Here is a 14,527-nt window from a genome sequence, read left to right as displayed (position 1 = left end):
GCAAGGCTCCCCCGGGGCGGTCTCCCTGCTGCGGTCGAGGCCGCCCGGTGGCGGTGGCCCGCGGGCTGCCGCGCCACTTGCGCGCCCGGCGGCTGCCCCGCGCCCAACTGCGCCCCGCGCCTTGCGGGAAGCGGGGGGCGACCAACCTTCCCACCGGGCGCTGCTGGGAAGCAGGGAGGGAGGAATGTGGAACAGGCAAGAGAGCTTTTTGCCCCCCTCTATCTGAGGAGGCTTGGATTTGCCCCTGTCCTCGGGGGCAGGAAAACGGCGGTGGCGGGAGGCGCCCGGGGCTCCGGGAGGAGCGTGGCCCGCGCCGGCGGGGGCTGCAGGCGTGGGGCTGGGCGCAGGGGGGAGCTGCGGGGAGGAGAGCGGGACGGGGGCGAGAGGGAGGAAAGAGGGGATCCGGCGGACTTGGTGCAAACTCCGGCAGCTCGGGGAAGCCGACGCGCACCGTGCCTCTCCAGCGCTGGGGACGCGGAGTCAGTAAATATTTATCCTTGAATTGCTGCTTGCTGCGAGGGAGGCAGAGGGAGACCGGGCACGGTGGGGATCGGTGCCGTTCGAGCCGAGGGATGGGGAAAGTTTCCGCGGCGGGGGGCCAGCCCCGGTACGGAGCCTCTCCCACGGGGCAGTGAGTGCCGGTGGCCCCGCGTGTCCGTGACACCCTCGCACCACGCACCAGCCCGCACAACAAATCCTCTACGAGCCCTTACACGCGCAGACTGCATGGGAGAGGCACAAGCAGCGTGTCGTGCCGGGATCTTTCCTCAGCCATACGTTACTTCCCCGTCTATCGTTTGCCTTTATTATTTATGTGGTGCCGTGTGATATACATTAGAGCCTCGGATTTGATTGGCGTTTGCGATGACAAGACCTGTTTGTTAAGTTGTAAGGCTTCCTCCGCTCCCTCACTTGTTAAACGAACTCCGGAGGAAGGATGCCACCGAGACACGACAATATAATAAATGTCAGGGATATCCGCAGTGCCGAGATCAAATGATCAATCCTTGTCCGCTAGATAATCATTTTAAATTCGCACAGGGGGAGATTGATTTTTTTAAGCCCTTTATTAATTGCTTCCTCGATTATTATTTTTACCCCCTCCTCCTGTGGAAGTGTTAACTCTGGTGCTGGGGGCACCTTTGGATTAATTAAACGTATTTTTAGTGTTTTAATGTTCTGCTAATTGTCAGAACAGTCCCACACTCCCCCGGAAAAGAAACAATGGCCCCTTGCTCCAACAAGGAGCTTGCTTTGGTTGCGATTCAGAGCAGAGGGTGGCGTGATGATGAGCTCTGATTATCTCAAACTCGAGGCGGGGGAACGAGAAGGACGTAAAAAGCCAAACGACCAGAAGACAAAATTCCTCCAAATACCGAATAACCCTTCGCGTTAAAGCCCGACGAGAAGAAACAGAAATAAATAGCTGGGAAGTCGGCTCCGCATGGGGATCAAGCGGTGCGGAGAGGCGCTGGAAATGCCGGCGCTGTTATCTGGAGACGAATTTCAGGCAGCTATTCAAGCGCACTGAATAATAATTATTCCAGGAGTACAACAAAAATAACTGCAGCCTACCAAGATCAAGGTGGGGAAATTATTGCGAGTTCTATGCTAAATCCAGCAGGATATGTTTCGTTGGGAAAAAAAAAAAAAAAAAAAAAAAAAAAAAAAGGAAAAAGGTTTAGTGCTCTATTTGTCTTGTACACACTCCCGTGTTAACAAATTATCCCTCTGCTGCATGCAGCAGATTAGCTAGATATCCAGAGAAACATTTTAGATTTTGATTTCCCCCTACAGTACCTTCAGACAACATAATAACAATAAACAAGGAGACAGATCCTGCGATGTTCGCATACATCTGGGGAGACTCCCTACCTATGGCTACCCCACAGCCAAACAACCCACTCCAAATCCTCCGAACACACCGACACGGACCTCCGAGGCACCTCGCAACTTGTTTAGCTGCAGCACACGTCCCCCTCCGTGCACCCACCCACCCACCGCCAGACAGAACAGGCAACACTTTTAAAACAGCATTTTTGTTTCGCCGATTATTTTGACCGTTTAATTAAGAGAAATTAGCTAAATAGCACATCAGGTAGAATTTCCAATGATTACAAAAAATGCACATCTCCGGCTTTTTATTCATTACCTTTTTATTGAACACTCATTTTCCTTTCCTCTTGACAGCGATACATTTAATTGCAGGAGCTCAGTTATTTGGTTAGCTGTGGGTCCGCTTTTACTCACAGTGTTGCCACGCACAGGATGTCCTTAAAATCAATTAAGTCTTCCTCGACTCTCATTTCTGCAACCCATTTACAGAATGTAGATGCCTATTTTCATGTTTTCCTCTTCCCCCCTCCCTCCCTTTTATTCCTCTCTCTCTCTCCCTCTCCCTCTCCCTCTCTCTGTCTCCCTCTCCCCCCCTCTTTTTCGCTGTTGCCTCTTTCCCTCCCTAAATCAAGGTGCAAAGATGCCAAAGAGTGATGAAATGAAAAGAAAGCCAATTGCTGGACTGAGGTGGGGGAGATAGCTGCTCGGAGTCCGCCTGCGACTATGGAGCAGTCAGTAATTGCTGGAGACAGGGAGAGCTGGGGGTTGGGCTGAGGTAGCCATGTATAAATAGTGTGATCTCAAATTGAAAGGCATAAATAACAGCAGGAGTGATCTAACCCTATACAGCCCATCTTCTACGTGCAAAAACAGCGTGCGGAGGACGGCCACATCTCCGATTGAAAACAAGTGGATCTCTGTGGATAAGATCACCGGGCAGCCATGGAAGAACTTACGGCTTTTGTATCCAAATCTTTTGACCAGAAAAGCAAAGAGAGCAGCAGCGGCAGTGGCAGCGGCAACAAGAAGGAGACGATCACGTACAGGGAAGTTTTGGAGAGTGGGTTGGCTCGCTCTAGGGAGCTTGGAAACTCTGATTCTAACCTGCAGGACATGACCGAGAGCAGCAACCATTGCCCGGTGCATCTTTTCAAAGACCACGTAGAGAGCGACAAGGACAAACTGAAGGAGTTCAACACGGGCAGGACAGCGGAAGGTAAGAGCAGGGCTGGAAGCCCTTCGCCCCGCGCTTCTCGCCGGCAGCCCCGGTCCCCTCCGCGGCCGGCCCTGGCTCTCCGCAGCGGGGGCGACTTGGTCACCGCGGCCCCGGTTCCGGCCCCGGCGGGGCGAGCGGGATCGCCTCCCTCATCCCGCTTCCCCCGGCGGCCACCTCCCTCCCGCGGCGGCGGGAACATAGGCTCAGGAGCACGTACTCCTGCATGCATAACGTGAGCGTAGCCGCGAAAAACAAGTCACAACTTCGGTCCTGCCCCCCCGCCAGCCCCCGTTCGCATCCGAAATCGATCCGGTGCGTTAGGCGTTCTCTCGCCTGGGGGAAGGGGGCAGCGCAGCACGTCAGACGTTTTTGTCTCTATCTGTGTATTTTTGTACGAGGAAACCTTGTCCGAGGAGTTTTAATGTCTTAGGAGACCTGTTCTTCCTGCTTCCGGGCCGTCAGGATGCTGCTGCTTGCTCTGGGAGAAAGCGGGAGGTGGAGAGGGCTCTCTCTGGACATTTTGTCTTGGGTCGGTCTTGGGTCGGTCAGCCTGTTCTACTCGGAGGCTTCGACCGGCGGGGACGAGAAGCAGGAGAGGAGCCTGGCTGTGGGGCACCTTCTGTCTCTGCCCGGAGCCGGCGAGACAGAAGCTCGCTGCGGCGAGAGTCACCGGCCGACTGGTCCCTCGATCCCCTGCCAGTCCTCTCACCTGGGCCAGGGCAGCACGGCACCCCGCCGACCGAGGGGAAAACCCCATCCCTTCTCGAAGCAACAGCAACGACAACGACAATTTAAACAAAACAAAACAAAAATATATATATTAAACCAAGACAACTAGAAATCCCATACAGGCTCACAGGGGAAGGAGAGAATTAAGAGGACGGGGGGATTAGAAAGTTGAGAAAGTGTCTCTAGGCAAGTTAGACAGGTGGACCTGCCTGGGGAGCTACTGGCTAGCTTGGGGTAATAAAAACCGGTTAATAGGTTGGGGAACAACAACCAGCCTTTCAGCTGTTTCCTACTGTTTGATCTTGTTTAATATAACACTGGGAGATTTAATTTACAGCCCAAACTTTTATTTAATATCCTTCTCTTTTCTACCGGCTCCCCAAACAGAAGAACGAGGTATAATCCCGTATTCGGGTACCCATTTTTTCTGCACAAGCTAGTACCACTCAGCTCTGCTTATTTTCCTTCTCTGGTGGAGAGATTGGAAAACGAGATTCAGTTTAAGGGAATCATTCGATGCAGGAGATGATTAAAAAAAAAAAATGAAAGCAGGGCATGCTTCAGGAATTAAAAATAGAATGAGAAGGAACGAAAAAAAAAAAAACCCTCTACTACTTTCCTTTTTGACCGTGAATCGAAATTCTGGCTTGTATGTTTAGCTAATCTAATCTACGGAGAGGGGTTGGGGGTGGGGATGGAAGGGAGGAGTTGGAAAGAGCTGAGATGCTTGTGACAGTTTAAATTCATGCCAGGTTTCAGTCTAATTTCAACTGATTCCGGCGTGTGATTTCAGTCCCACCGATATGCTAGTTAATATTTTATACCTATCACGGACATGTTGTAGCCTCGGAAAAGAGACAGCTTTTGAACGCGCCTGCTTTTCCCTAGGCATTTGCTGGGTTAGCACCCTCGTCTTTTCATAGGGATTCCCTCTGCAGGAAAAATGAGAACAAAACGCCATTAAAACCAACCAGCGAATATCCCATCCGGAGGCCAGACCCTTCCCAAAGTTTTATGCAGCCGGTATCAGCCCAGAGCTCGGGGGAACAATCACGGCCAGTGACAGTTTTCATTTTGGAAGTGAAAACGAATGCTTCGGCTTGGGTCCGGCCTGACTTAAGCCCAGATGAAGTTCAAGACGCTTTATTACGTTTAATTAACTTATGATTTGCAGTTTATAATTTGCATTTTGGGATGCTCCTAAGTATAGGGGTTAATATATGCTCATGAGCACATTTCTCTGTGTGTGTATACATACGTATATATGTATATAATACCCGTGTACTTGGTGAGGAAAAAGAGAATTAATTCGGGATCATCCGCAGATGCGACTCCCCCGAAATCCACACCACCCAGAAGGTGAGGCACGACAAAGGAGGCAGTCAGGGCAGGCTCGTTCCGGGACTCCGCTGGTGCCCGCGCTGGATGCGCACCCGGCGGGGCGCCCCAGGCAGGCAGGGGATCCCGGGAAACCGGTTCAGCCTAGAGTGGTGTCCCTCGCTCCAGCATCTCTTCCTCTTTTCGTTAGCTGGATTTGAAAGAAGGACAGTGCCTTAGGCCTCCCGACATTAAGAAAAAGGGGGGGAAATTATGATAATAAAAACGTAGGAAATAATATGCCAAAACAAAAGAAGTCTCCCTATCCAAGACAGAAAAGGGGAACTGTTTTACCGCTGCTCCCACAGCCTCCCCTCTGCCCGGGACAAGCATTCTCAGCGGCTGCCTCTGGTCGCAAGCTCTCCACGAGCCCTGTTGAAGTCCCTGAAGGTTGGGAGGGTTCCCGCTGTTCCGGAGGGGCTGGGAGTGACCCATGGCCCTGGAGCCCGCTGTCCCGCACAGGGCCGCGCGGGACCGCCTCCCCCGGGGTTTCGACCCGCTGGCAGGTTTTTTGGGGGAAAGAGGGGTGTTAAAGAGGAGAGAGACGGGCGGTCTCTGTCTCATGCCCAGGGAAAGTTTCTTTTACGAGACAAATACTATCATCGTGACTTCACCATGACAGCGGTAGGGAGCTTCTTGCGTAACCCTCTTTGGGAGAAAACGCCGCCGGAGAAACCCCCTTCCCCCACCTCTTCCCGCTGCCTGGAGGTATCGGGGGGCCGGCGGTTTTCCTACCACCCCCTTCCCCGAAGTGCCCGTACCAGCGGCACGGCTTCCTCCTAACCCTGGAAAGAAAATAAAATTCTATGCATCTGTAGAGTTTTTCTGACAGGGCATCAGACAGGCAAGGCAGCGCGGCTCCCTTCCTCCCTCCGGCCCTCGGGCCAGCTGCCCCCTGCCCTGTAGCGGAGCTCAGCCCCTCTCGCCCCTCCGGGACCTGCCCGGGGACCTCCTGCCCTCCCCCCCGCCCCTGCATTGCCCCTCTTCCCCCGCCAGCTGCACCCGCAAGTTGTGCTGAGTTTGGGGACGGAGAGGGGAGGAGGGAGACCCCTGTGTGAGAGAATTTCGAAGAGGTGCGAGGGGAGGCTCAGCGTCGTTTTCTTCTTCCCCCTCCCGGCAGGGATCTACGAATGCAAAGAGAAGAGGGAAGATGTGAAGTCAGAAGATGAAGACGGACAGACCAAGCTTAAACAAAGGAGAAGCAGAACCAATTTCACACTAGAGCAGCTGAACGAGCTGGAAAGACTTTTTGATGAGACTCACTATCCGGATGCCTTCATGAGGGAGGAACTAAGCCAGAGGCTGGGACTATCTGAAGCTAGGGTTCAGGTAAGAGAAAGGCTCTGTTCCTGGAAACGTGCTCACCTCCCTTCCTAACTGCTAGCGGATCCTAGCACAGCGCCCCGTTTCATGCAGAACAGGGAGGTGAAGGCAGAGGTGACACGTGTGATGGGAAAGCTGTTTGCAAGTCTGCTGTACCTGTCCTGCCAAACAGTTATTCTGCTCTGGGAATATCTGCCCGTGTCTAGCGTTTCCTAGGAAGGCGGTTCAAAACTATTTTTTTTGTTATGTGTGTGGGGTAGGGTGGTTAGGTGGTGATAGTGTTGACAAGTCTCTAATAACTGAACAACTGCTTTTTCTGCCTTTTTTTTTTAAATTTCTTCCCCCCCCCCCCCTTGCAAAAGTGCCATTTACTCTCCCTTAATCCTTATTTTCTTCCCGCTTTTTCTATTATGGGGCCATTACGGGTGAAAAAAAGAGAAAAAGGCCAGAAAACAATCGCCTGAATAAGGCTAGACAGTTTGGGTGCTGAGGGACAGGATTAGCCAGAGCCGGGGGAAAGGTGCCGGCTCTGATTCGCACAGCAAGCGTATGAATGCATGCCACCCCATCTGGTGGAGGTTCCCCCCGTCCCTCCCATCCCACTTCAGAGACAGCTAAATGCCAATTAGACTTCGAAATCTTGAAAATAGATCCGGGTTGCTGTAGTCCTGGGGCCACCAGAGCTGTCTGTTTGGGTGGCTCCACATTGATTATTTTAAAATTTGATTTTCAGTTTGATGCAGAGGAAAAATACTCCCTCTTCCCCCAAGCCAACTAGGGAATGCTTCCACAAAACAGATGTCATATTAAAAGAAACAAAAACCCTCAACCAAACAAAAATCCCTAACACAGAAATAGTAATTAACAAAAATCTACCTAGAAAAAATAAGATCAACCTGTGGCTCTCTGAGCAAGCCCAGAGCAGGAGAAACCTGAAGAAAATCCCTTCTTGGATTAAAATTCTACACTTGGCCTAACAGAAACAAACCAAACTAAAACTCAAGAAGAAAAAGTCACCAAGGCAACCCCTCCACTGAACAAAACGCCCTCACACCCTGGAGATAAGAGATGCCCATGTGTATGTATACCCGCCTGTAGGAGTGTGCAGGTAGCTACACCTCGGCATGGGTATGGCTCTGTGGGCAGGGATGGAGACCTCCATGCCTTGACCTCACTCCCGGGGCACAGCGGGAAGTGGAGAAATATGGCTCCGAGCTGGAGTGGGGAGAGGGGTCTGTTTGAGCCCCTCCTTAAGCGTGGAAGGCAAGCTGACAGCACACTGCTCAGCCAGCTTTTGCCTGAGCAAGCCACTACCTCGCTTTAAACAACTGTCTCCTGGAGGTAAATCCTGAAATAAATGGAGTACCTAAGTTGCTTTCGTTCCTATTTTTTTTTTTTTTTTGGTCTTCTTTCAAGGTTTCAAGGTTTTATTCTCCCCTGAGTTCCTCTGACTCTCAGTACAAACTGAGCAGGGCAAGGGATGATGCCGGGCATATGCCTGAGGAATGGCAGCTTGCAGGGAATATTGCAGGGGTTCAGAGTGCTGCTGGCCTACTTTCTCCTGGAAGATTGATCTAACCACACCATATAAATTAATGAAAAGATTAAACTTTTGCTGAAGGGGACATCAACTCTTATGTCATCTTCCCAGATCTTCTTACTTGGGCTCTGTAATATCTTTCCAAGGCCTTGATGTACTGTTTCTATAAAAATAAATTACTTGTAATTGAATTCTGCACTCTTTCTTTCAAGTACTTTATTACTGAGGAGCACCTTAACAGGATGTTCATAGTTACAGGAAAATTGGTGCTTCAAGTGCTTACAGAACTTAAAACAGCACACACACACAGAATAAAAAAAAAAAAAAAAAAGAAGAAAAAAAAAAAAAAGAAGCCCCCCAGAAAATCAGGAGGAGATTATGACCGAGGTTAAAAAAATGTATTTATTAATTTTATAAAAGAGGTTTGTGTGGATTAAAAAATCCATATACAAAAAAAAGTATAAAGAGGAGAAAGAGGGAAAATGGATAATTAATTAGGAAATAAGCAGAGAGTTAATATCCATCAATAAGTAGAAGCAGGGAAAAAAAAGAATAGGAAGAAAAGGGAAAGGTTTGGTTGGGTTTTTTTGGTTTTTTTTTTCCTCAAATACCTTCAGAATTGTTCTCTAATTCTTATCTGAACCTCTTGTCCCTTGCTGTTAAAGGATATAGTTTCAATTTAGCGTGGAAATTTGCTGTAAATAAATTGAAGCTCCTATGGTAGCTAGTCCTTATTAACCTTTTATTTTTAGTGTTGTACTGGAAACTCATATCACCCAGCTGTCAGGGTTATAATTGAAAGTTATGAGACCATAGTGAGGAGCAGGCAGTAATTCAATTACAACAAATATCTTTGGGTTTATGGTGCAGGGCTAAATTAAATGTCATTATTCACTGTCTCTAATGGAAATCAAAAGGAAATCAGATTAGAGCATTTGTGAAAGAAATCACTGAGTGATCCTTAATGAAGAAATAACTGTCTAAAACAGTGTACTGTGCTTTACTTAGCATATTCATGACTAATTGGAATTGATCGCGAATCACACCAAGCCTGATTTATTATCGCTTAATGCAGTGGCTAATTCATCACTTTTATTCCTCATAACCTTATTTTTTCGTAGCTAAAGGGAAAGGCCACTTCGTTTTCCAGATTTAAATATAATTTCGGTTTGAAGGATGTTCTGATTTGCAAGAGAAGTTGTTTAAACGCTGCTTAAATTTCTTCTGACAATTTACACTGCTTTGTCGAGGCGGGGGGTGGGGGGGGAATGGGGAATACATATAAGGAGATTTCCTGCAAGGATTTACCACAGTAAAAAAAAAGATGTATTATTATCGCTACAGCTCGATAATATTTTGCATGCTCACATTTAGATACATCTGTACACCGTGTATAAATCCCTAACGGTCCAGTTAAAAGGAGAAGCGATGCATGTTGCTAATATTTGCGTATTGCTGGTAGGGAAAAACAGGCTTGTGCCGCGCTGTGCTCTGCAGGGCAGCGGGGCGGCAGCGATGCCCGCCTAGCACCGGGAGGGTTCCGCTGGCCACAGCCGTCAGGGACAGGAACCAGAACTGATGGGTGGGTGGGTGGGTCGGTCTGTCGGTCTGTCTGTCTTTCTGTCCGTCCGTCCGTCCGTCCGTCCGTCCGTCGGTCTGTCCGCACCCGCTGCGCTCCGCAGTCGCCCGCTGCTCGCTTTCCCCCCAGACACCCTAGGCAGGAAAAATGGTGCGCTAAATCAGAGAAGGCCAATTCCTACTTAAGAAAATCACTGAGGTACCCGAGGTAATTAATGCCTTCGGAAGCCTTTCTTTGCACTAATTACTCCGTTGTAAATGACCATCATTAAGGCAATTGAAGAAAGCTTGAAGGGAAAATTTGATGTAGGAAGTGCAGTTAGTATTAATTAACCGTATGATCTCTTGGCAAGTGCAAGAACATCAAAGGTTGTAGGTGTTTACTTAGCCACAAGATTTTATCAGCGGTGAAAGTCAATGTTTGTCCATATTCGGTAGGTTTTGGTGTAAAGATAAGGATCCGCAAAATATTTTGGTCCGCGTTTCTGATGATGTTTTGGGGCAAGCTGTTAGTCGAGCACGGCAGAAGGGGAATAGTAATGAAAGTCTGAAATGCCCCTGGAAAAGAGGCACGGGAAGTGCAGTGGCAACTGCAAAATTCTTCGATTGCTTGAGTGAGAACGGCCGGAATTGGGGAAGCATTATCAGATTACAGGAGTTCCTCGGGATAGGGGCAAGAGCACTTCTTTACATCCCAGCCTGCAAAAGATGCTGCTTTTGTCTGGCCAGAGGTCTGCAGAAGCGGATTTTGTTTTCTTTAGCATTAAAGGAACGGGGAACAATTCAGATCCTTTCGCGAAAGTTGAGTGTCTCGCATCTTGTCAGAGATCATCGATTTTAAGCCCAGCTCGGGAGAGAGGGCAGGAGCTCCAGCCTCTTGGGGGCCAGACCCCGGAGTCTGACCTGGCCCACGGTGGCTCTTCCGGGGCTGCTCAAGATGACTAGGAAGGGTACGAGGGTCCTATCCGTCCTGCGGGTGGTCTTACTGTAAGTGTCGCTCTTACAGTGGCTCAGACTGCCACTGCCTGCCCAGGGGACACGGGGCCCTCCGGGACCGGTGCTAAGCGGCAGGCTCCCGGTCTCTCCCTCTGCGAGAGAACTTCCCAGCTCCTGGGTTCAAGTGAGGGACCACAACACGGAGCAGGACCTCCCCTCGAACAGCCCCTCAGCAGCACAGAGAGGGGCTCACTCCGACTGGGGTCGAGCTCATCCCCTCGACTGCTCCTGCGGGGAGACGTCAGCAAAGCTGTGCAGTCACTCGCCTCACCCCTCCATCCTGAGATAATGCTCCCTTAGCAGCTGCCTAGGCCACCTCCATTGTTTTGTTGTTGTTTTGTTTTTGTTTGCTTTTTCTTTTCACAGGTCTGGTTCCAGAACAGGAGAGCAAAGTGCCGAAAGCAGGAAAACCAGATGCACAAAGGTGGGTTAGGGGTGCGGACCGGCCGGGGGCTGGCGGCCTCGGAGCCCCGGGGCGCCTTCGCCGCTCACCCGGCCCTGTCTCTCTCCGCAGGTGTGATCCTGGGAACCGCCAGCCATTTAGACGCCTGCAGAGTAGCCCCCTATGTGAATATGGGAGCCCTGAGGATGCCTTTCCAACAGGTAGTTAGCTCCGGTTTTATTTTACTTTCCCCCAGTAAGCTCCGACCCCCATTCGTTTGCACGGGAGGAAGCCGGACACGTTTACAAGTGCCATTTATATAGAAGTTGGCACGTGTTAAAAACAGGCTGTAAAACTTCGTGAAGGAGCCCCCGCCCGGCTTTCGGGAGCTCAGCGCTCCTCGGGACGAGCGGGGGGTCCCGCGGCCCCGGGAGGCGCCGGCGGGGCTAAGGGCGCCAGGGCCGCCGTGCGAGGGGCTGGCACACGGCCCCGGGGCCGCCCGCAGGCCCGACCGGCCTCCCGGGGCCGCATCGCCTTCCCCGGGCGGGGCGGGCCCGGCAGTGCCCGGACGAGCCCGCCCGCCCTCCGCGGGGACGGAGCGGCTCGGTCCCGAGCAGTCCAGGGGGCTTTGGTCTCCTCCTGGCGCCGGAGAGCACGGCGGGAGGAGGCTCTTCCACCCGCTGGGAGAAACCACGAGGGGGAAAAACTATGCGGACCCTTGCGCTGTAGTTCAGCTCCTCATTCCCGGACGGGCTGTTGAGACCTGTCCTTTTCCGATGGATGCGACCACCCCGGAGGTGGAGAGCCTGCTCCCAAATGCTCTGCCACCCTGATGGTCAGCCAGGACAGGAGCAGTGGCGGAGCGCGGACACTGACGCCACTGCGGGGGCCAGGTCCGTGCCCCAGCGAGGGGAACCACCCGGGGAAGGCCGCTGGGGAAAACCGGGACGAGGGCAATGAAATTCCATCCCCGCTTCTAGCCGGTTGTAACTCTTCCTCCCTCCCTCGGTATTTTCTTTTTCTTTTTTTTTTTTTTTTTTTTTTTTTTTTTTGTCAATTAATCGGGGAATTGATTTTTTTTCCAGCCCAAAGGGACCCTCCACCACCTTCTCCATCTCGGAGACACGTGGAGCTGACAGATTAATTGTATTGATTTTTAAAAGACATATTTGGACCAAAATAATTAAATACATAAATAAACTCTCCCCCACTCCTCCCCGAACCTACCCGAAGCTGAAATCTCTCAGTCAACCCAATGTGTTTGTGTAGGTCTAGAAAGCTCCAAAGCAAACACTAACCGGGTATAGAAGGGACCCACGGCCAAAGAGTTTTTAGCAAGGTATAAATAAACATCCCTGAAAAAAAAAAAAAAAAAAAAGAAAAATTAGCTATTTAGCACTTGTTGGCGCCCGTGCGTTGGGCCGCATTTATTTATTTATTTATTTATCTATTTATTTATTTAAAACCACCAGGAGGAGGGTTAAGCGTGTCCTTGTGCCCTCGGTTGAGCAAGGAGCGCAGGTTTGCCGCCCCGATTGCGGGGGAAACTCCGCTCACAAGTCGGTCTTTCCGTCCGCCGGGCTCCCGGGAAGGGTCGGGGCTGGGGCTGCGTGGGCTGGGGGGCTCGGGGCTGACGCCGTGTCTCTGCCCCGCCGCCCAGGTCCAGGCGCAGCTGCAGCTGGAGGGCGTGGCCCACGCGCACCCGCACCTGCACCCGCACCTGGCGGCCCACGCGCCCTACCTGATGTTCCCGCCGCCGCCCTTCGGGCTGCCCATCGCCTCCCTGGCGGAGTCCGCCTCCGCCGCCGCCGTGGTGGCCGCCGCCGCCAAGAGCAACAGCAAGAACTCCAGCATCGCCGACCTGCGGCTGAAGGCCCGGAAGCACGCCGAGGCCCTGGGGCTCTGACACGCTTCCCCCGGGCCCCCCATCACACCCCGCCCCGGGTGCCCGCGGCGGGCGGGCGTGTGACCCGCACGGACCGCCGCTCTGCCCCTCCGCTCCTCCTCATCCTCCTCCTCCCTGGCCGCAGGGCGAGCAGCGAGCGCTCCGGCCGCCCTGCCGCCTTATCTCTTTTTTATTTTATTTTGGTTGTTTTTTGTTTTGTTTTTATTTCTTTCCCCTCCCCCGAGGTCTGCGAGCGCCGCTGTGCTCGCCCGCTCGGCCCCAGGGACTCGGCGGCCGGGAGGTGCCGCGTGGCGCGGTGGGGACGCTCCGCCCGCCGCGGGCCCCCGGACACGACACACGCGAGCAGCAAACACGCACCCGCCAGTCAGAGACTCCTCGGAGGACAAAGTAGGTGGGAGGAGAGAGAAAAGAGAGTTAAAAAAAATAACACACACAAAAAGAGAAAAAAAAAAAAAAGAAAAAAGGAAACGATCTCTAAATTATGTTAATCTGTGAACATTGGGGACACTTTGGATTTTTGACCCTGGCAAAAGTGATCGCTCCGGCATAACGTCATCTGCTGCTGTCAGTTTTGCTACCTTGTGCATGTGTCAAACTAAACACGTTTTGAAGATCAGAAATATATTAGAACAAAACTAAACAAAACAAATAGTAATAATAATAAATAATAAATCCTTGGGGCTGGTCTCCATTAAAGATGACATTTCTTTGTTGCCAACAGTATTATTTCACTGCCATGAATCTCTTCCATCACTGAGGAGCTGCTGCTGCTGCAGAACTGGTTTGAATTTAAATGTGGAATTTCAGATCTGAGGCAAGGCAGATTTTTATTTTCCTTCTTTTCTTTCCTAAAAAAAAAGAGCAGCAATAACAAAAAAGTGTGTGTCTCAAATGGCTATGTCCTTTGAAAGGAGAAAAAAAGAGACTAGAATTTACTAATTGTTAGCGATAACTTGAAAGATGGGAACAATAAGAAATGCACCTGTTTGCCAGAATTACGTGAACTCAAAGAGATGTATTGTGCCATAGAAACAGGTCAGTTTTTCATTTTTTCCCTCCAAATGCCTAGATCTTTGAATCAGAATCTCACTGTTTTACAGGACGTATAAAGAATGAATTATACAACAAAGATGGACATATGGTTTTAAGGCATAATACTGATGCAGCATTAATTTTAGTGAAATGCAATTAAGTGCAGTAAAGTGCAATACTGTAAATATTATAGATTAAAAAAATAGCCGTACTTATTCCGTTATTAACCAATTCTGCAAGATCCATAACTTAAATCCTTTATGCTCAGACTGGTGCATTGCAGCTCCTGGCCAAAATGACAGTCCGAGTCTTCTAGGAATGGATAAAATTATATGTATCACATATGGGAAAGGGTAGATACTATGATTTCTAGTCAACTTAATGTGCCATATTTCTCAGAAGCAAGCTGAAAAATCTGTATGACACTTTCACATGATTTTAGGTAAAAAAGCAAAACAACAACAAACCCAAACCAGTTAAAACAACCTGTAGAAGTGTTCTGTAGAATGGGATAAGTTCAATATTTGACCATTTTAATTTTTGCCTGTGATTTGGACTCCAAGTATTAAGCTAATGCTTAAGCAAAGAAACTACTACAAATCCAGCAAGGAT

General features: G+C 50.5%; 1 protein-coding gene across 1 annotated transcript; it reads left to right on the top strand.

Moving 5' to 3' along the window:
- Positions 1-1,342: 1,342 nt before the first annotated feature.
- On the top strand, positions 1,343-13,584 carry SHOX (short stature homeobox). Its single transcript, XM_038154377.1, has 6 exons — positions 1,343-1,585; positions 2,686-3,052; positions 6,279-6,487; positions 10,962-11,019; positions 11,110-11,198; positions 12,638-13,584. Exons 2-6 carry the CDS (start codon positions 2,779-2,781, stop codon positions 12,881-12,883), a joined length of 876 nt encoding a protein of 291 aa, XP_038010305.1. The 5' UTR covers positions 1,343-1,585; positions 2,686-2,778; the 3' UTR covers positions 12,884-13,584.
- The last annotated feature ends 943 nt before the right edge of the window (positions 13,585-14,527 follow it).

This window comes from Motacilla alba, chromosome 1, assembly GCF_015832195.1.
Source record: "Motacilla alba alba isolate MOTALB_02 chromosome 1, Motacilla_alba_V1.0_pri, whole genome shotgun sequence".
In the NCBI taxonomy this organism is placed as follows: domain Eukaryota; kingdom Metazoa; phylum Chordata; class Aves; order Passeriformes; family Motacillidae; genus Motacilla; species Motacilla alba.
This window is presented reverse-complemented; position numbering and strand designations above follow the sequence as displayed.